We start from the raw sequence: 21553 nt of genomic DNA, 5'->3' as shown, positions 1-21553 counted from the left end.
TCCAATATCTAGAGTTACACTTTTACAATCAGTGATCTCATAAAGAATTAGATATCTGGTCAACTGCTTCAGGTCGCCTAATCATCATTTTATTAGGGGCCCAGTCACACATTCGGTAATATAAGAAACAACAGTCTTGTAAAAGACAGAGTATAAGTAATATAGCTGGTAATATTAGTAAGGTCCTAAGTAAGAGTATAAGCCAAGAACTTCCGTTACTGTGGCCCAGTGTATCCCCAGGCCGTCTGACTCAGTCTCTGCTGTACCAATCCTTGTCTTGGTATTGTTCATAAGGCACCCAGCCCTATTTCCAGTAGTATTAGCCTGGTTATCCTTAGTTTGCTTTAACTGTTCCCAAAATAAATTAAATGATCATAGCTTGGTGTTAGCCATATGATTTCAGCCCACAAATGAGGGAGGTTACAGTCTTTGGCTCAAATTTTGCTTGTTTTTCTGATTGAGCTTGAGTGACCCTATAAGACAATTTGTATTTATGGCAAGGGTCATACCAGGTATTAATTGTCCAGGTGAGGGGATCTTCTTGTCATCCTTGTCTGGTAGTTTGAGCATTATTCTAAGGTGATTTTTGAAGTTGGCATTCTTCCCCATAGATCAGTCCACTGCAGGGGCCCTTTTGAAGTTGAACTATTAATCCAAGAGCCAGTTCTCTTTTGACCTAGTTAAGAGTACCTAATAAAAGTCCTTCCATCTGGGTTAGAGATAGTCCTTTAAATGATGTCTTCTCCACTGTGCATAACCTTCTGGTTGTAGGTCATGGGGCATCTGATCTTTATCCAAAGATGGATTACTGAGATAAGTTTCAGAAACAAGCTTAGAGTGACCTTTTAATAATTCACTTAAACTTTACAATAATGTAAAAGCAAGGAGCTGTCTGGGAAGTGAGTTAGGCAGTAAATATAGATCTCAATTAACAAAACTAGAATTTATTTATTTTTTTGGCAGTGGAAATTCCTGGGCCAGGCATCAAACCCACACCACAGCAGAGACCCAGGCTGCTGCAGTGACAATGCCAGAGTTCTTCACTGTGCCACAAGAGAACTGACCATATAGGCTTCTTTTAAAAAAAAATTGGCTTTGGGAGTTCTCACTTGGTACGGTGGGTTAAGAATCTGACTGCAGTGGCTAGGGTCGCTGCAGAGTTGGGATTTGATCCCTGGCCTAGCACAGTGGGTTAAAGGATCTGGTATTACCACAGCTGCATAGGTTGCAACTGTGGCTCAGATTCAGTCCCTGGCCTGGGAACTTCAATATGCTGCAGTGAGGCCATTAAAAAAAAAAAAAACAACTTTGGTGGTATATTTTATAAGGAATCTCAGATTATTATTATTATTTTCTTTTTAGGGTTGTACCCTTGGTATATGGAAGTTCCCAGGCTAGGGGTCGAATTGGAACTGTAACTGCTGGCCTACACCACAGCTCACAGCAATGCTGGGGATTGAACCCATGTTCTTCCTCATGGATACTAGTTTGGTTTGTTACCACTGAGCCACAATGGTAACGCCTCAGATTAAATTTTTAAAAGACCAAGAAAGCCATACCAATTCCTTGTCATAGATTTTACCTTTGATATCTATAGCTTTGGGTGGTCCCCAAAATACCTTAAGATTCCTGCACCTGTTAGGAAGTGGCCTGATAAAGCTGTTGGGAACCTCTATCTGGAGGGATTAGATAGAAAAGATATTTCAATTCTGCTTATAAAGGTATAATTTACCAAACTGTCATAAGTCATAATTAGCTTGAGGGGAAGGTTTACCTTATATCTGGAAAACACAGATTAAAAGCCAGTAATATTTCAGACAAACCATAAAAATTATAACCATATTCACTAGTTCACTCAGTCCTGTATAACTAAACCTTTTAATTAATTTTATGAAGCCATCAGGTTTTCCACTAAAATTCTTTTTTTTTTTTTTTTTGGTCTTTTCAAGGGCCACACCTGCAGCACATGGAGGTTCCCAGGCTAGGGGTCTAATCGGAGCTGTTGCTGCTGGCCTGAGCCAGAGCCACAGCAACGCCAGATCCAAGTTGCATCTGCGACCTACACCACAGCTCATGGCAACGCTGGATCCGTAACCCACTGAGCAAAGCCAGGAATCAAACCCACAACCTCATGATTCCTAGTTGGATTCGATAACCACTGAGCCACGACGGGAACTCCTCCACTAAAATTCTTATTTCTTTCCCACTTTAGCACGGTGGTCTGAAAGTTATCAGAAACCTATGCTTGCTTGTTAAAAAGTCCTTGTTGTGACTTTTGTTAAAGAGGAAGCATTTTTGCAAAGAGCATCAGAGTAAAACAGTAACCGTCTATGAATAACACAACACTTAAGAAGACACAGTTAAGAAGATCTGGTTCTAGGAGTTCCTGCTATGACACAGTAGTTTAAGGATCTAGGGTTGTCTCTGCAGCATTTCGGTTTTGACCCCTGGCCCAGGAACTTCCACATGCCACGAGTGTGGCCATTAAAAAAACAAACAAACAAACAAAAAACCTGATTGCAGTGCAGTCGACAAGAAAGTTGGTCAGTACGGTGACATACAACATTTTAAGACAATAGCTAGAATTACGACCAATAAGATTTTACTAGCACATACCAGAGTTTTAGAGATTCCCTGTAATTTCTAGAATATCTATATTAATAACATATACCCATATAAGATTTACTAAGATTCAAAACTTCCCATGTAATTTAACATACCAAATAAACCTAGTTTAATATCTTTCTTTAGGATGTTTCAAGGGCCCAAAGTTAAATAGAGGTCAAAGAAACGTCATTACAATTTGATTTGGAAAGTTTGTCCAAAAAAAATGTCAAAAAGGTTTTTAAACACTTGGCAGATAGAGTCATAGGCTACTGTGACCAAAGTGACAATAAAAGATTTCAAGGGCAAATACAGAACAGGTCATTTAAAAGGTAAAGGAGGAGTTCCCATCGTGGCTCACTGGTTAACAAATCCGACTGGGAACCATGAGGTTGTGGGTTCGATCCCTGGCCTTGCTCAATGGGTTAAGGATCCAGCGTTGCCATGAACTGTGGTGTGGGTTGCAAATGTGGCTCGGGTTCTGGTGTTGCCTCAGCTGTAGCGTAGACCAGCAGCTACAGCTCCGATTGGACCCCTAGCCTGGGAACCTCCATATGCAGTGGGTACAGCCCTAAAAAGACAAAAAAATTAAAATAAAAGGTGAAGAAACTTAAAATTTATTATCAAAGGCAGCTCAACTTTTTTTTTTTTCCCGCTTTTCAGGGCTGCACCCACGGCATATGGAAGTTCCCAGGATAGGGCTCATATTGGAGCTCCAGCTGCTGGCTTACACCTCAGCCACAGCAAGGGGATCTGAGCCAAGTCTGTGACCTACACCACAGCTCATGGCAACGCCAGATCCCCGACCCACTGAGCAAGGCCAGGGATTGAACCCACATCCTAATGGATACTAGTCGGATTTGTTTCCTCCGCGCCACAACAGGAACTCCCGAAGGCATCTCAACATTTTAAAAAAACTTAACTTCTTAACAGAGAGAAAAACCAAATTCAGGTTTTGCATCAGTTTACTTCTTATTTTTTATTTTTTGCTTTTTAGGGCTGCACCCTTGGCATATGGAGGTTCCCAGGCTAGGGGTCAAGTTGGAGCTGTAGCTGCCAGCCTACACCACAGTCACAGCCACAAGGGATCCAAGCTGTGTCTGCAACCTACACCACAGCTCACAGCAACGCTGGATCCTTAACCCACTGAGTGAGGCTGGGGACCAGGCCTGTGTCCTCATGAACAATAGTCTGATTCATTTCCGCTGAGACACAATAGGAACTCCTGCACTAGCTTACTTTTAAAATTCATCTAGTCAACTAAATTTATTCCTAACTTAGCCAGTCCTGAACTTCTACAAAATTCCTTTCTCAGAGTTCATGTTCCACATTAGAAAATGTTTCATCATTTTCTGTATCCATATTAGTTTATCCCCCCCCCTTTTTAACCCAATCTAGAAACAACTAGCTCTAGGACAAAACTACTTTCTTTTCCCTTAACAAAATGCAATTCCATTTCTCATATCTTCTTTTACTGAACACACACATCCTGCTTTCCTACATAGACTGAAATGTTTTCTTATTTCTAGTAGCTTTAATGACATATTTAAATTAAAATCCTAAACTCTTAAAACCTTAACTGCTAGTGAAAACTAACAGTAAGCAAGCAATTGTGAACTTTTACATTAGAATTCTGTAGATTGTCAAACATAAATACCAATAAAGAACTTCTAAAAAGCATGTACTTTCTCATAAAAAATATCTGTGTGGTACCAAACATTTATTAATTGTCCTAAATATTTTTAGTTTTTCTGTAAAAGGACACCAATGTTCAATAATTAATCCTTTAGGAGTTTCCTTGTGGTGCAGTGGAATAAGGATCTGTTGTCACTGCAATGGCTTGGGTTGCTGCCATGGTGGGGGTTCAGTCCCTGGCCTGGGAACTTGCACATGCCACAGCCCCACAAAAACTTTCAGTATCTTATTTGGCGATGACCTAGCTATTCAATAAACTTCTATCATTTACCTTAATTTAGCACAACTCTTAACTTTTTTTAAATTTATTTTTTGTCCTTTGTCTTTTTTTTAGGGCTGTGCCTGTGCCATATGGAAGGTTCCCAGGCTAGGGGTCCAGTCGGAGCTGTAGTCTCTGGCCTACGCCAGAATCACAGCAACACGGGATCCAAGCCACATCTGCAACCTACACCACAGCTCATGACAACACTGGATCCTTTAACCCACTGAGTGAGGCCAAGGATCGAACCCGAGTCCTCATGGATGCTGGTCAGGTTCTTTAACCCCTGAGCCATGATGGGAACTACAGGAGAGATTTTTTTTTTTGTCTTTTTGCTATTTCTTGGGCCGCTCCCGCAGCATGTGGAGTTTCCCAGGCTAGGGGTCTAAACGGAGCTGTAGCTGCCAGCCTACGCCAGAGCCACAGCAACTCGGGATCCGAGCCGCGTCTGCAACCTACACCACAGCTCATGGCAACGCCGGATCGTTAACCCACTGAGCAAGGGCAGGGATCGAACCTGCAACTTCATGGTTCCTAGTCGGATTCGTTAACCACTGCGCCACGACGGGAACTCCCAGGAGAGATTATTTTTAAATAGACATTCCTAAAACAATTATTTCCTAAAGAGTTTGCCCAAAAGATCCTATCTCATTTATATTTAATTTACTTTATAAAAATTTCATCATACCAAGTTATTTTTCTTGCTGACAAATTTAAAGTGGATAGATCTTTGATTCTGTTAAACCTACGGACAACAAAGGTATTATACTTAATGACTTTAAAGACCTGTAGAAACCTTTAAAGTCTATATTAATTAAATCAACAAACTTTAATACCAGGTATTAATTTAACACTGAATATTTCATTTTGCCCAGTTTCCTTTATATTTATGTAAGTGCTTAATTTCCTTTAAGCTAATTAGGTAGATCTCATTTACAAATTAATTTTTTGTTTTGTTTTGTTTTACTATCCAAAGGCAAAGACATACATGCACCCATAGTCCTAAAGACACAGCCAGAGATCATATAGCTTCATTTTCTAATCTTATTCGTGAATCAGGTATTACAATTAAAAAAAAAAAAAAGGCTCACTAGTTTATAACAGTTGAATTGAGTTACATTTAAAAAGGCCTCTTTCCGTAGCTCCCATTGTGGCACAGTGGAAATGAATCTGAGTGGTAACCATGAGGTTGTGGGTCCAATCTCTGGCCTTGCTCAGTGGGTTAAGGATCCGGCATTGCTGTGAGCTGTGGTGTAGGTTTCAGACTTGGCTTTGAACCTCCATTGGTGTGGCTGTGAAGCAGGCCTGCATGTGTAACTCAGATTGGGCCCCTGGCCTGTGAACTTCGTATGCCTCAGGTTGCCCTTAAAAAAAAAAAAAAAGGCCTCTTTCCATATTTTCTCCCTCAGTCTCAGTCTCAGTCTTAGGAATTTGAAATGGTCTAGATAAGAGAAGTATTTCTGAGAACTCTGGCCTCAAGGCACAGAGAAAGAAAAGCAGGTACTCCTAGAAGGACTTGTTCCCTCAGGGTCAGAATTCTGAAAAGATGTTTTATCAAGCCAGCTTTCACCAACAACTGCATATGCAATGTAAGATCCATTTCAGGGCCAAAATTGCCTTGAATTCCCAATTAAGTACTCATAAGCATAAGTTTTGTATGTACAGAAGCCTAACTGGAGTGTTAGTTGGAGGCTGGCTTGCTTTTTTTTTTTTTTTTTTTTTTTTAAATGGCTGCACTTGTGGCACATGGAAGTTTCCAGGCCAGGGACTGAATCCAAGCCACAGCTTCCACCTTTGCTGCAGATGCAGCTGTGGCAACACTGGATCCTTTAATCCACTATGTTAGGGCTCAAACCTATATCTCTGCAGCAACTGGAGCTTTTTCAGTTGTATTCTTAACCCACTGTGCCACAGTGGGAACTCGACGCTGGCTTTCTGATGTCCTGGTTTCTGTTTGAAAGACCCTGTTTGTTTGTTTGTTTTTAATTTTTAAATTTTAGGGCCACACCCCTGGCATATGGAAGTTCCCGGCTAGGGGTCAAATTGGAGCTGCAGCTGCTGACCTACACCACAGCCACCGCAAAGCCAGATCCTTAACCTACTGATGGAGGCCAGGGATCAGACCTGCATATTCATGGATACTAGTTGGGTTCGTTTCCACTGAGCCACTGTGGGAACTCCTGTTTCCCATTTTATTTATTTTTTATTTATTTATTTATTTTTTTTGTCTTTTTGCTATTTCTTGGGCCGCTCCCTCGGCATATGGAGGTTCCCAGGCTAGGGGTCGAATCGGAGCTGTAGCCACCGGCCTACGCCAGAGCCACAGCAACGCAGGATCCGAGCCGCGTCTGCAACCTACACCACAGCTCACGGCAACGCCGGATCGTTAACCCACTGAGCGAGGGCAGGGACCGAACCCGCAACCTCATGGTTCCTAGTTGGATTCGTTAACCACTGCACCACGACGGGAACTCCCTGTTTCCCATTTTAAAGCTGAATTTGTCAAAGATAAATTTTCCTGATAAAATTGTGTGGTGGGCTAGTGTGCTACTTGTGAGCTTAACTGCTCTGGGCATCACCCTAGTATCACTTCAGCTCTCTTACATCTCTCGGTTTCTCCCTTTGGTGGTCTAAGACCATGGTGGGTGCACGGATCACTGGATGGCCAGTTCTTATATGCGACCCTTGGATGAGCAGTCTTTTAATGAATGGGTGGGTTTCCCTATACAAATGCTGCATGGGATGAAGACTCTGCCTCCATCACTCCCTTTTTTTTGCCTGAGAAAACCCCAACTGACTGGGGAGGAGTCTTGGCCTCTCTTCTTCAGAGCAAAGCTCCTATGTACTATCTTCACTTTGCTTCCAACAAAGTCTTATTAAGGCAGCCAGATTGGGGAAAGTTATCAGATCAGCCTCTTACCTCAACACTCAGCCTACTTTTGCAGTGTCTTTCAGTCAGGCCCTCATACCTTTCAGCTGGGTGGGCACCCCCCAGTATATGTTTCAACTGGGGTGGGGGGCAGGTACTTGTTATACACTGCAAATACAACTGAGGATTATTAACCAATACAGGAGATCTGAGAACCGGGAGCGACTCATCTGAATTCGTCTGGACTCTGCAGGGAGGCAGCCGGGTACAAGAGGCCTCTACTGGTACCAAGGTTCCAACTCCTGGTAGAGTTGAGGCGAAGGAAAAGAATCTGTTGTAGATCCCTTTTGTTGGTTGCCAAAACTGTCGACTAAAAAAAATAAAATAAAATACAACATGAGAGTTGTGAGTTAAAGTTTTATTGGTGGCAAAATGTGGACTCTCGCCCTGGAGACAGCCTCGCAGGTATCTCTGAGGAACTGCTCCAGAGAGGTGGGGCTGGGGGGGTCGGTCGGTACATATACGATTTTGATGGAAAAGGTGTATATACAGCCAGGCAGGCATTTTGGCAGAAGGTTGGTTGATGCTGGTCATGAGGAGTAAATGTCTCCATTAATGATTTAGTGCTTTTCCAGATATGAGAAGATGCAAGAAATTGGGCTCATAGAATCATCTGAAAATACTTAGCTGAAGGCCTGTTCTGCCAGTTTTTCCCAGTGCACGGAATGCCTCATTCCCAGTCTCTGCCCTGAACTTCTTTCAATGTGTCCCGAAGGTCTGCTGTGGTTAGTGCCTTCGTAGAGGCAGATGGCAAGTGACAGTTTTTTTTGTTTGTTTTGCTTGGTTTGGGGTTTTTTTTTTGGCTGCACCTGTGGCATGTGGGCCAGGGATCAAACATGTGCCGCAGCAGCCACCCAGGCCACTGCAGTGACAACACCAGATCCGTAACCAGCCATTCCACAGGGGATCTCTGGCAAGTGACGGTTTTCAGTTGGCAAACTTTTTTGTTGCTTTTTTTGTTTGTTTTTTAGGGCTGCACCCACAATTTATGGAGGTTTCCAGGCTAGGGGTCCAGTCAGAGCTACAGCTGCCGGCCTGCATATGCTACAACCCATGGTAATGCCGGATCCTTAACCCACTGAGTGAGGCCAGGGATCAAACCCGCAACCTCATGGTTCCTAGTTGAATTTGTTTCCGTTGTGCCATGATGGGAACTCCAAACTTTTTGAATCCTGTAGAACAACATACTTCATGATGTACTTGTGAGAATTTGAGTCCATGATGTTGATGTTTATTTAAAAGCATGTTTTGGAGTTGCTGTTGTGGCTCAGTGGTTAATGAATCCAACTAGGAACCATGAGGTTGCGGGTTCAATCCCTGGCCTTGTTCAGTGGGTTAAGGATCTGGCCTTGCCGTGATCTGTGGTATAGATCACAGACGCGGCTCGGATCCCATATTGCTGTGGCGTAGACCAGCAGCTACAGCTCCAGTTAGACCCCTAGCCTGGGAACCTCCGTATGCCACGGGTGCAACCCTAGAAAAGACAAAAAGACCAAAAAAAAATAAAAGCATGTTTATTATATACTGTGCTTCTTTTTTTTTTTTTTTGCATTATTTAGGGCCAAACCCACAGCATATGGAGATTACCAGGCAAGTGGTCAAATAGGAGCTGCCGCTGCCGCCACCGGCCTCCACCTCAGCCACAGCAATGCGGGATTCAAGCCACGTCTGCAACCTATGCCACAGCTTAGGGCAACACCGGATCTTTAACCCACTGAGCAAGGCCAGGGATCGAACCTGTGTCCTCATGGATACTAGTCAGATTCATTAACTGCTGAGCCATGATGGGAACTCCACTAAGTGCTTTTTAAACAAACATCTATGCATAAGAATTAGAGATTGCCCAAAAGAAATTATTTTGTGATAATTACCAAGACTTCTGATTATAGGTAGTATGTATTGGTCTTTGGTATTTGCAAAATAAAATATATACAGTAATACTAATAAATATATTAATAAATATTAATTTTTTTCTATTAAAGCAAGTATTCTGAGTTGGGCATTTTTTTTAACTCTGTAACTACCAGCTTCATATCAGCGACTTTGAGTTTATGCCTCTCCTTCTTTGGCACATACTGCCTTCCTTGCTCTTTGAAGAATTACTAGTGTATAAACCTGTATCAGAGATACGTAGTGGAATGTGAAATGTGACTTAAGATTATTTATACCCCGCCTTCAGTTAGTCGATGTTAAATAATTGATCTCTTGGAGAAAAGTTTTACTCCATTATCCAAACCTTTTGAAAATTCTTTAAAACTGAAAAGTGGATTGCTTTGGAGTTGAGCAGAGAAATTTAAACATTTTCAATATGGAACTAGACCACCTATTAAAAATAATCTTTTTTTTTTGTTTTTTCTTTTCTCTCAGGGCTGTACCCGTGGCATATGGAAGTTCCCAGGCTAGGGATTGAATTGGAGCTACAGCTGCTGGTCTACACCACAGCCACAGCAATGTGGGATCTGAGCTGTGTTTTTAACCTGCATCATAGCTCATGACAACACTGGTGACCCACGTTGCCCGACCCACTGAGTGAGGTCAGGGATCAAACCTGTATTCTCATGGATTCTAGTCAGATTTGTTTCTGCTGCACCACAACAGGAACTCCTAAAAATAATCATTTTAAAAGCCATTTTATAATTGGTGCTTGTGTGACTAGTGGCATCTTGAATTCCCTTGAGATATGGGAAAATGAGCCATCTCTTTCCACATTTAAGATGGAATCTAAAATTGATCATTTTTTTTGCTTTTTTTTTTTTTAGGGCTGCACCCTTGGCATATGGAAGTTCCCAGGCTAGAGGTCAAATTGGAGCTGCAGCTGCCAGCCTATACCACAGCCACAGCAACTGGGAATCCGAGCCTCATATGCAGCCTACACCACAGCTTGTGGCAACATTGGATCTCCCACCCACGGAGAGAGGCCGGGATCAAACCCGTGTCCTCATGGATACTAGTCAGATTCATTTCTGCTTTGCCACAGTGGGACTCCCTAAAAGTGATTCTTATCCCTTTTTTTTTTTTTTTTTTTGTCTTTTGTCCTTTTAGGGCTGCACCTGTGGCATATGGAGGTTCCCAGCCCAGGGGTCCAAACAGAGCTACAGCTGCCAGCCTACGTCAGCGCCACAGCAACGTCAGATCTGAGCCGCATCTGCGACCTACACCACAGCTTACAGCATTGCCAGATCTTTAACCCACTGAGCGAGGCCAGGGATTGAACCCACAACCTCATGGTTCCTAGTTGGATTCGTTAACCACTGCACCACAATGGGAACTCCAAGTGATTCTTATTCTTATGTTGTTCCAACTTTAATGTATATATTACTGATACAGTGCAGATTCCTGCTTTAACATACTTTGAAAGAAAATTAAACAAATGTAAGATACCTAGAACTTCTAAGTCATTATGTTCGCCCAAGTCCTGAATATTTAATTCTGCCTTCCTCTCTAAAACACTCATTGAAATAAGAAACAGAAGCACAGGGAAAATACTAATTGATAAGAGGAATGTTAGAAACTGGGGGCTTATCCAGAGTTATTTCTGCAAGACATAGTATTGGAGAAACTTCATTGAATTTTCATTGATCAACTCTGAATCTTGGGGAAAAAATAACCTAAAGTGGTAGTTAATATCCACTCACCCCCCAACAACCTATCAAAACCAGAAGCTCAAAGCTTCAAGTATTGGAAGAAAGGGACCCAGCTCATAGGAAGCAAATCTAGACCTTGACTCAACTGTTGGGCTCTCCTCAGTTCAGTGGAATGTTGGTTTTTCTCAGGGCTCCATGTCTTCAGTTACCGTCTATCTGATAATACTTGTCACATGTACATCTTCAGTCACCACCACCTCTGTCCCTACCCTCATGTGCACATCGACGTGAAGTACCTCTAGAAAGGGAAAAGGCTTACAAGTTTTTCCTCCTTTTTCCTCTTACATACCATAGGTTGGCTGATAATTCACACGGCATCAACAAGTGTGGCTTACCCTTATTTGTGTCTGTCAGAGTTTCAGAGCACTTTCGCCTGTCGGGCTGTCATGCTGCCATTGACCAACACCCTTTTGTCTAACATTCCTTACCCTTTTAGGTTGAATTCTCCTACCCGCCCCTGATTCCAGGAGATGGACACGACAGTCACACTCTACCTGAAGAATGGAAGTATTTACCCTTCCTTGCCTTGCCAGATGGCGCACACAACTACCAGGAAGGTAGGTAAACAAACAGACAGTGGGTTTTTTAGGGCCGCACCTGTGGCATAAGGAAGTCCCCGGCCTAGGGGTCAAATTGGAGCTGCAGCTGCTGGCCTGTGCCACAGCCACAGCCACGTGGGATCTGAGCTGTGTCTGTGACCTACACCACAGCTCACGGCAACACCGAATCTTTAACCCACTGAGCAAGGCTATGGTTTGAACCCACATCCTCATAGATACTAGTTCGGTTCGTTACGGCTGAGCTACAGCGGGAACTCCCAGTTTTTTTTTAATTTGCCAAGACATCTTAAGATTCTGAGTACTTTGGTAATGAACGACCTTTGGCCCCTTGTGGTTATTCATTAAATACGTAAATGCTTGTTTAGAGATGACTAATTAGTCATACACTGGAGGCTCTCCAGAGGAGTGCCAGGCTTTTATTGCTAATGGTTGGTGAACGTTGGCCACTCCTTTGCCAGGAGCCCTGGTCAACTAAGTGATTACCCAGGTTAGGACATCTGCAGCTGGTAGCACTTTTCGCATTTAAACCTCGGACTCAGAGACCAACAAAAGAGCTCACCTTCGTCAGCTGCAGATTGACTGGGGCTCTAGCTACACACTTTACCAGCTTAGTCCTCCAGCGCCCGCCTGGAAACAGCCGGATTGCCTTTCCACCCCGAGCATTGCCATCTCCCTGGTTTTCTGCTTAAAAGTGTTCTTGCCTGTGTGGGGCGCATGTTAACAGCCTCGGAAAGCAATCCTGTGATGTTAGTACCGAGTCTCCTCTCACCCTGTAAATGAGTGGTTTAAGTGGCTTAATGAAGAAATATGTTTTATCATGGTATGAAAGGCTCTACCAAAACACCAGGTTGACCTTGGTTCAGTTACCTGGTTTTTTAGTATTCATTAATTTTCATATGAAATGAAGCCAGTGTTACTGTGCAGTTTAACACAAAATTTAATTGCAGTTTTTTGTTTTGTCTTGTTTTTGGCTGTGCCAACAGTATAGGGAAGTTTCTGGGCCAGGGATTGAACCTAAGCCACAGCAGGGACCTGAGCTGCTGCAGTGATAATACTGGATCCTTAACTCACTGCATGACCAGACAACTCCCTAAATGCAGTATTTTTAACTTCATAAATCTTTCTTTAAACTTTTTATCATGAAAGCTTTTAAAAAGACAAAATTTGGAAGAATAGTATTGCAAATAGTCCACAAATTTTCTTTGTGTGTGTACAATTTTGCCTATACTGTTTGAAAGTCAGTTGCAAACATCATGACACTTTCTCTTTAAATACTTCAGCATGTATCTCTTAAGAATAAGATCATTCCCCGGGATGACCTCTGCCTGGCTGTTACCACAGCTAAGAGATATAACAGTAATTCCATATCATCTAATATCTAATCTCTGTTCAGATTTCCCCAGTTGTCCCAAGAATTTCTCAGATCTATGCAAAATTTATGTGTTGTCTTTCAAGGCATTCTCTTGTGACATAGCAGGTTAAATACCTGGCATTGTCATTGCAGCGGCTCAGGTGGTTGCTGTGGCATGGGTTCTATCCCCTGGCCCGGGAACTTCTACTTGCCTTGGGCATGGCCAAATATATATATATATATATATATATTTAATATAAATCTATGGGTTGCCTTTGGTTTGTGTGATTCTCTACTTACTTTTAATCTGGAATAATCCTGTATAATAAAGTGTTTTCTGAAGAAAAAGTTACCATAGTCTCAGTTTGACTTGTAATTCAGTCTCTTGGGCTTTTTGTGATGAGCGTACAACTGGAAGGTGGTGAGAGGAATTCTAAGAAAACAGTAGTTGTGGAGTTCCCATTGTGGCCCAGCGGAAATGAACCTGACAAGTATCCATGAGAAGGCAGGTTCGATCCCTGGCCTCGCTCAGTGTGTTAAAGATCTGGTGTTGCTGTGAGCTGTGGTGTGGGTCACAGACTCGGCTTGGATCTGGCGTTGCTGTGGCTGTGCTATAGGCCAGCAGCTATAGCTCTGATTTGACCCCTAGCCCAGAAACTTCCATGTGTCATGATGTGGCCCTAAAAGAAAACAGTCGTTGTGACGCTAGAAATGTGTGACCTGGATTCCCTGTTGCATCTTTGTTTTTGTTTTAATGATTGCATTATGATAATTTCAGAGTTTATTCTTTTTTTGTCTTTTGTTGTTGTTGTTGCAATTTCTTGGGCCACTCCCGCGGCATATGGAGGTTCCCAGGCTAGGGGTTGAGCTGTAGCCACCAGCCTACGCCAGAGCCACAGCAACGCGGGATCCGAGCCGCGCCTGCAACCTACACCACAGCTCACGGCAACGCCGGATCCTTAACCCACTGAGCAAGGCCAGGGACCAAACCTGCAACCTCATGGTTCCTAGTCAGATTTGTTAACCACTGCGCCACGACGGGAACTCCTCAGAGTTTATTCTTAATACAAGTAATTCACTTTGGTATTTACATTTTTCTGTGTATCTCTTAGATACTGTGTTTTTTCACTTGCCACCCAGAAGTGGAAATGGAGCCACTGTGTATGGCATCTCTTGCTATCGACAAATCGAAGCCAAGGTAGGACAGTTAAAATGAACAACAAAACACTCAAAAATTCTTTTAAGTGTTGGCCACTTAAGATGTACAATTTGGGAAAATGCATGGTCTTTATTTTTCATGTGATACCTGTGATGTTGTTTTAAACTTTTATAAACCATGTAGCTGTTTTCTGTAGTACCGGCTTATTCACATAAATGTTTTTCTAAGTTAATATTGGTGACTGACTATATTTGTGTTGTGTTATGTGTTGTGGATTGTTTTTAGATAGTGACACCTAAATTATCCATTGTCTTCAAAATACTGTGTTTAAATTTCATGGTGTCCTTGATTTTCTTTTTCTAATGTTTGGTATGTAACTTAGAAAAATGGAATGGTAATGTGTTGTATTTTTGTTTGTTTGTTTTTAAGAAGCATTCTAAAAGTAGTGGAAAGTATTTACAGTAGCTGCAAACTACATGCAAGTTATCCTGATTACCTGTAACTAAGGATTTTGTGTCATGGCTCAGTGGAAATAAATCTGACTAGTATCTATGAGGACGCAGGTTCCATCCGTGGCCTCACTTCAGTGGGTTAAGGATCCCATGTTACTGTGGCTATGGTGTAGGCTGGCAGCTACAGATCTGATTTGACCCCTAGCATGGGAACCAAGTGTGGCCCTAAAAAGACAAAAAAGAAAAAAAATTATAACTACGATTTTAATCATTCTTAAATTACCTACTTAATGCCTAACTTACTATAATAGCTCTAATTAATAAATTCAAGTAAACCAAGATGAGTAACTTCCCCTTTCCTAGTTTGCTGCTGATGCTTTTTTCTTCCTTTAATTTTTCATGATGGGATTGCTCTTTTTCTGAGTAAAAGTATCTTTCCTCTTAAATCATTAATGCTCCGTAGTAAGAGCTTCTCAACCTCATTTGCACATTGGAATCACCTGGGGAGCTTGAAATACTAGGGGTGACTGGGTCCCAACCCGACTCTGATTTATTGTTCTGGGCATCAGGAGTAGTAAAAGCTCCCCAGGTGACTCTCATATGTGGGCAAGACTGAACCACTGCTCTGAAACAATGTGTTTTTTTGGTGGTGTTTCTTAATTTTATTGGAGTATAATTGACTTACAATGTTAGTTTTAGGTATACAGCAAAGTGCATTAGTTACGTATACACATATCCATTCCTTTTCAGATCTTTCCTCGTGTAGGTTGTTACACAGTATTGAGTAGATTTTCCTGTGCTATACAGTGGTCCATGTTACTTATCTCTTTTTATATAATCGTGTATGTTAATCCCAACCTCCTATTTATCCCTGCCCCCAACATGTCTTCCTTTGGTAATCGTAAATTTGAGATCAGAACAGAAACTTTTGAGTCTGTTATGGTAAAACAACGGTTTTAACCAGAACTACCTAGAGACCTTTTTTTCTCTTTCTTTTTAAAAACATATACGTGCTGTGGCACAGCCAGTTAAGGATCTAGCATTGCTGCAGCTGTGGCTCAGATTCAACCCCTGGCTGGGGAACTTTCATATGCCACAGTTGCGGTGCAAAACAACAACCGCTGAGTCACAACAGGAACTCCTAGATAGCCTTTAAGTGGCATTTTACACGGCCTCTCCCTACCTCCTGAGCCTGACCCACTCCAGAGTATAATGGGATTGCCCATTTCTCCAAGTTTTTCTCACCTCATCTGATAACCAGACAGATAAATTAGAAATCAGAGGGCCTAGAAGAAAGCCTTTGATTCCCTTTGAACAGAGGTGGGGCCTGCTGGGTGAATCCAGTCAAGGTAAAGATTGAGGAAAGGCTCTACACTTAATTTACCAACGAATCATCAGTCCTTAGTTAAAGTCACTGAAACCCCATGGTCGTCAGGACAGATCCAAGGAGATGTCAGGCACTAGAGGGGAAAGAGTTGTTCTTTCCTCACAGCCTTAGCCAAAGTTGATCAAGTCAAGTCTTCTTTTCTGCTAGTGGAGAGCTGCAGAAATCTCATGTGGTCACCCTCAGAATCTTAAGCTATGGCTAGAGGATGGGCTGCAATACAGGTCAGGATAGCCTCCAGCAGCATAAAATAACCAGCTGAATAAAAACTGCTGACAATATTTCTGTCTCTGGAGAAACAAGCTGTTAAACTGTTCCCTTCTAACCAGAAATAGTCTCTAAAAAGAGTGTCCATTTTAAAACCAGAGCAGAGTTGCTGTTGTGGCTCAGGGGAAACGAATCTGACTAGTATCCATGAGGATGCAGGTTCGATCCCTGGCCTCACTCATTGGGTTAGGGATCCAGCATTGCTGTCAGCTGTGGTGTAGGTCACAGATGTGGCTCAGACCTGGCATTGCTGTGGGCGTGGTTTAGGCTGGCAGTTACAGCTTGGATTTGACCCCTAGCCTGGGAACTTCTTTATGCCTTGGGTGCAGCCCTAAAAAGACCAAAAAAGAAAAAAGAAAAAAGCAACAACAACAAAAAAACAGAGCCATGGATGACTGATTTGCATTATAGATATGGCAATTTTCATATAATTACCCGCCACCAGATTAATCTCCTTGAGAATAGAGATCGCCTCTCATTCTTATATTCCCATTGCCTGCCAGATTCTGGCACAAAATGCTCTGGCTGACACTTTTTCAATAAATACCTTCTGAGATTCTCAATAAACTTTTAATTAATGCGGAGTTCCCATTGTGGCTCAGTGGTAATGAACCCAACTAGTATCCAGGAGGCTGCAGGTTGGATCCCTGTCCTCACTCAGTGGGTTAAGGATCCAGGGTTGCTGTGAGCTGTGGTGTAGGTCACAGACATGGCTCGGATCCTGTGTGGCTGTGGATGTGGCATAGTCTGGTAGTCGCAGCTCCTATTAGAGCCCTAGCCTGGGGACTTCCATATGCTGCAGGTGCAGCCCTAAAAAGAAAAAAAAATTAACTAAATGCAAGACATTTTTTCTGTTTGATTGCATTTATGTTGGGGAAAAATTATTTTTAATATTTCCATGAAATATTTCTAACAGTATTTGTTTATAATAGGCATTGAAAGTACGGCAAGCAGATATCACCAGAGAGACTGTTCAGAAAAGTGTCTGTGTTCTAAGCAAGCTGGTAAGGGGCCAAATAACCTGTTAATATGTTCGTTAAATACTCTTGACAGCTTTTTGAGAATAAAGCATTATTAAAATGAGAGATTTATGAAAACAATGATATGTTAAAATTAGGGGCTTCCCACTAATGTTACATCTCCTCTTGCTCTTTACTTGCTCTCTGCAGGTTTACTCTCGTTTCCCCTCTGCCCAAAATTGTGTAAGAGGGAGAGATCTAATAGATCAATTTTGGGGAAAGAGGTTGACAATTGACTAAAATGAGGCAGGTGATGAGATATTTCATTTATCTAGTTTTGTTGTCAACACTGGATAAATGATATTTTACTAAAATTCAGAGTTCCCTGGCAGCCCGCAGGTTAAACATCCACCATTGTCAATGCTGTGGCTCTGGTTACTGCTGAGGTATGGGTTCCATCCCTGGGCCTAGAACTTGTGCATGCTGTGGTGTGGCCAAAACCAAAATAATATTTTGCTAAAATTCAAAATATCACAAGTACTCAGTTTTTATTTTATTGTAGAAGTGCATGGCTCTTTTACAGTGAAAAATTATATCTGTAACTTGCTCTTTAAAAACTTAAATGTTTGAGGAAAGGAAAGGACATCAAGAATTGTACTGGAGTTCCCATCGTGGCGCCGTGGAAACGAATCTGACTAGGAACCATGGGGTTTCAGGTTCGATCCCTGGCCTCAGTCAGTGCGTTAAGGATCCGGCACTGCCGTGAGCTGTGGTGTAGTTTGCAGACACAGCTCAGATCTGGCATTGCTGTGGCTGTGGTGTAGGCCGGCATCTATAGCTCCGATTCGACCCCTAGCCTCCATGTGCTGCGCAAGCGGCCCTAGAAAAGGCAAAAAGGCAAAAAAAATTGAAATAAAATAAAATAAAATAAAATAAAAATGCCTTGAGTATTAATAACTTAATACCGTGGGCCTTACCAGTAAGTTTTTGAAGATCAGTATACTTCTTCCAAGATAGTAGTTTTAAATACAGGGCAAGAATATCTCAGAAAAGGAATGGTTATAAAAGACCCCAATATCAGAATATTGGTAGATTGCTAATCTGATTTCTGTATACACTGTATCTAGACAGGAAGCCTGAAAAAATATACATCAGGAGTTCCCGTCGTGGCGCAATGGTTAACGAATCCGACTAGGAACCATGAGGTTGCGGGTTCGGTCCCTGCCCTTGCTCAGTGGGTTAACAATCCGGCGTTGCCGTGAGCTGTGGTGTAGGTTGCAGACGAGGCTGGGATCTCGCGTTACTGTGGGTGGCTCTGGCGTAGGCCGGTGGCTACAGCTCCGATTCAACCCCTAGCCTGGGAACCTCCATATGCCGCGGGAGCAGCCCAAGAAATAGCAACAACAACAACAACAAAAAAAGACAAAAAGACAAAAAAATATATATATATATACATCAATGAATTATTGATCAGACAGATAAAACAGGCATGGGGGTGGAGAGAGCTAGCTCACACAAAAACGTTTGGTCGTTCATAGTGCATTTTAGTATATACATAAAAATAAAATGAGTTTATACTTAAATGGTTAAGTGCCCAGAGTTACGTGAAGTTGTAGGTGTTTGTTTTTTACTATCAAACTAATGGTAATTTTTCTTTTTCTTGAAGCCTCTCTATGGCTTACTTCAAGCGAAACTTCAACTCATTACACATGCATATTTTGAAGAGAAAGATTTTTCCCAAATTTCCATTCTAAAGGTAACTTTATACCCCTTTATAGATGTGTTGAAAGACAGATTCTTAAATCAAGTAAATCTTTCATATTGTGAGAGATAATCATTTATTATCTTAAGAAAGACATTTCTCTTTGGAATTCCCATTGTGGCTCAGTGGGTTAATGTCCATGAGGATGTGGGTTCAATCCCTAGCCTTGCCCAGTGGGTTAAAGGATCTGGTGTTGCTGTGAGCTGTGTTGTAGGTTACAGATGCGGCTCACTTCCCGCGTGGCTGTGGCTGCAAGGTGGCAGCTGTAGCTCCGATTCAACCCTCGCCTGGGAACTTGCATATGCCACACCTGCGGCCCTAAAAAGAAAAAAAAAAAAAAAGAGTTCCTTGGTGATCTAGTGGTTAGGACTTGGTGCTTTCCCTGTTGCAGCCCAGATTCAATAATCCCTGGTCTGCGAACTAAGATCTCAAATCAAGCTGTTGCACACTGTAGCCAAAAGAAAAGGGAAAAAAGGTAGAAGAGGAGGAGGAAGGAGTTGGAAACTGACCGAGTTTCAGAGAGACTTTGCTTGTTTCTGAATTTACGGCCTGGCAAAACTCAAAGAATCGATTTTCCCCCAATTATCTTATTTCTAATTCAGTGTCTAAAGTGATAATAAAGTGTTCCAAACTGAATCTATATCTTATAGGAGCTCTATGAACATATGAATAGTTCGTTGGGAGGAACTTCCTTAGAAGGATCCCAGGTATATCTTGGTAAGCAGCTTTTTTATGAGTCAGAAGAAATGCTTTCATTTTTTTTTTTGTTTGGCATGCTGAGTTGCACTTAAAACTTCATGATCAGGAGTTCCTGTCGTGGCGCAGTGGTTAACGAATCCGACTAGGAACCATGAGGTTGCGGGTTCGATCCCTGCCCTTGCTCAGTGGGTTAATGATCCGGCGTTGCCGTGAGCTGTGGTGTAGGTCGCAGACGTGGCTCGGATCCTGCGTTGCTGTGGCTCTGGCGTAGGCTGGCAGCCACAGCTCCGATTCGACCCCTAGCCTGGGAACCTCCATATGTTGTGGGCGCGGCCCAAGAAATAGCAAAAAGACAAAAACAAAACAAAACAAAAAAAACTTAATGATCAGAATTACATTTCTATATGGGATCTAAATTCTCCAATATGCTTTTCTCTAAATTAATTTATCTTGTTCTGTGGCAAATGATCAGAGAAGACTGTGTGTGATTCAGAAATAACATCCTGTGGAGATGGTGACCAAAAACCAAGCTCATACTGCCACTGCGGTACAAGCTTCATAATTTCTAAACTTGTGTGATTTGTAAGATGGTTGTAGAAACGAAGTTTTAGAGCTGCATAACAGTAGCCACTAGCCACGTGTGACTACAGCTAGATTAGTTTTCAGAGAAATTAAATAAAATTTACAGGTCAGTTTGTTGGTCACAATTGCCATATTTCAGGTGCTCAGTGGCCACATATGGCTACTCCGTTGAACAGTGCAAATTGAGAACATTTCTATTATTATAGAAAGTTTTATCAGATGGTGTGGTTTAACTATTAACAGTATCTAATAAATGCTGGTTATATGTGTACATAATCAAAAATTACATAAATACTTAAATATTTGCATGTGCCTACTTTTTACCTGCCTTTCTTTTGAAGAGGTCAAACTTTCTCTGACAAGAACAGAAGGTTGTAGTCACAGATTACCTTTTTTTTCTTTCACCATTGTAGGTCTGTCTCCTCGAGATCTTGTGCTTCATTTTCGACACAAGGTATGATACCCTTTTTTAATTTACAATGTACTAAGATTACGTTCATTTAACTGGACAAGTTCCATGAACTGTGTGGAGTGATGTAGATTGTGGCATAGCCACGTTTTAGTTTTTCCTAAAGACAGCTGTCATAATGATACCAAGTTGAAAGTGTTGGTGGTACTTACATGATAGAAATTTCTAAAAATGTACAAATAGTGTCTGTTTATTTCTGTGTAGGATAGGATACTTTTTTCCTATGGTCTTTATAATTTCGCATCTCATGAGATTACAGTGGAAAGGAACATGTTTTATTTTATTTTTTCTTTTCCATTATGGTTTATTACTGGATATTGAATATTGTTCCCTGTGATATACAGTAGGACCTCGTTGTTAATCCATCCTATGTATAATTCTGTACATAATAGGTTGTGTCTGCCAATCCCAAACTCCTAATCCATCCCTCTCACACCACAAAAAAATCACTCCCCCGCAACCACAAGTCTGTTCTCTATATCTGTGAGTCTGTTTCTGACAAATTCATTTGTGTTATATGTTATTTTATTTTATTTTTTTGCTTTTTAGGGCCACGCCTATGGCATATGGAAGTTCCCAGGCTAGGGTGAATTGGAGCTGCAGCTGCCAGCCTGTGCCACGGCCACAGCAATGGATCTGGATCCGAGCCTTGTCTGCAACCTACACCACAGCTCAGGGCAATGCCAGATCCTTAACCCACTGAATGAGGCCAGGAATCGAACCTGATTCCTTATGGAGCCACAGTGGAAACTCCCCATTGGTATTTTAGATTCTACGT

At 41.9% G+C, this 21553-nt stretch overlaps 1 protein-coding gene across 2 annotated transcripts in view; it reads left to right on the top strand.

Moving 5' to 3' along the window:
* AVL9 (AVL9 cell migration associated) overlaps positions 1-21553 on the top strand; it is a 103789-nt gene that overhangs the window by 17392 nt on the left and 64844 nt on the right. For both annotated transcript variants that reach the window (XR_007132692.1, XM_047763745.1), the window contains exons 2-7: positions 11568-11688; positions 14155-14240; positions 17237-17308; positions 18930-19019; positions 19676-19742; positions 20720-20760. Coding sequence is in view for 1 of the 2 variants with exons in the window: in XM_047763745.1 (XP_047619701.1) it covers positions 11568-11688; positions 14155-14240; positions 17237-17308; positions 18930-19019; positions 19676-19742; positions 20720-20760 (477 nt within the window). In the remaining variant the exon portion in view is untranslated. The remainder of the gene's footprint in view (positions 1-11567; positions 11689-14154; positions 14241-17236; positions 17309-18929; positions 19020-19675; positions 19743-20719; positions 20761-21553) is intronic.

This window comes from Phacochoerus africanus, chromosome 16 (assembly GCF_016906955.1).
Source record: "Phacochoerus africanus isolate WHEZ1 chromosome 16, ROS_Pafr_v1, whole genome shotgun sequence".
NCBI classification, from domain to species: Eukaryota; Metazoa; Chordata; class Mammalia; order Artiodactyla; family Suidae; genus Phacochoerus; species Phacochoerus africanus.
This window is presented reverse-complemented; position numbering and strand designations above follow the sequence as displayed.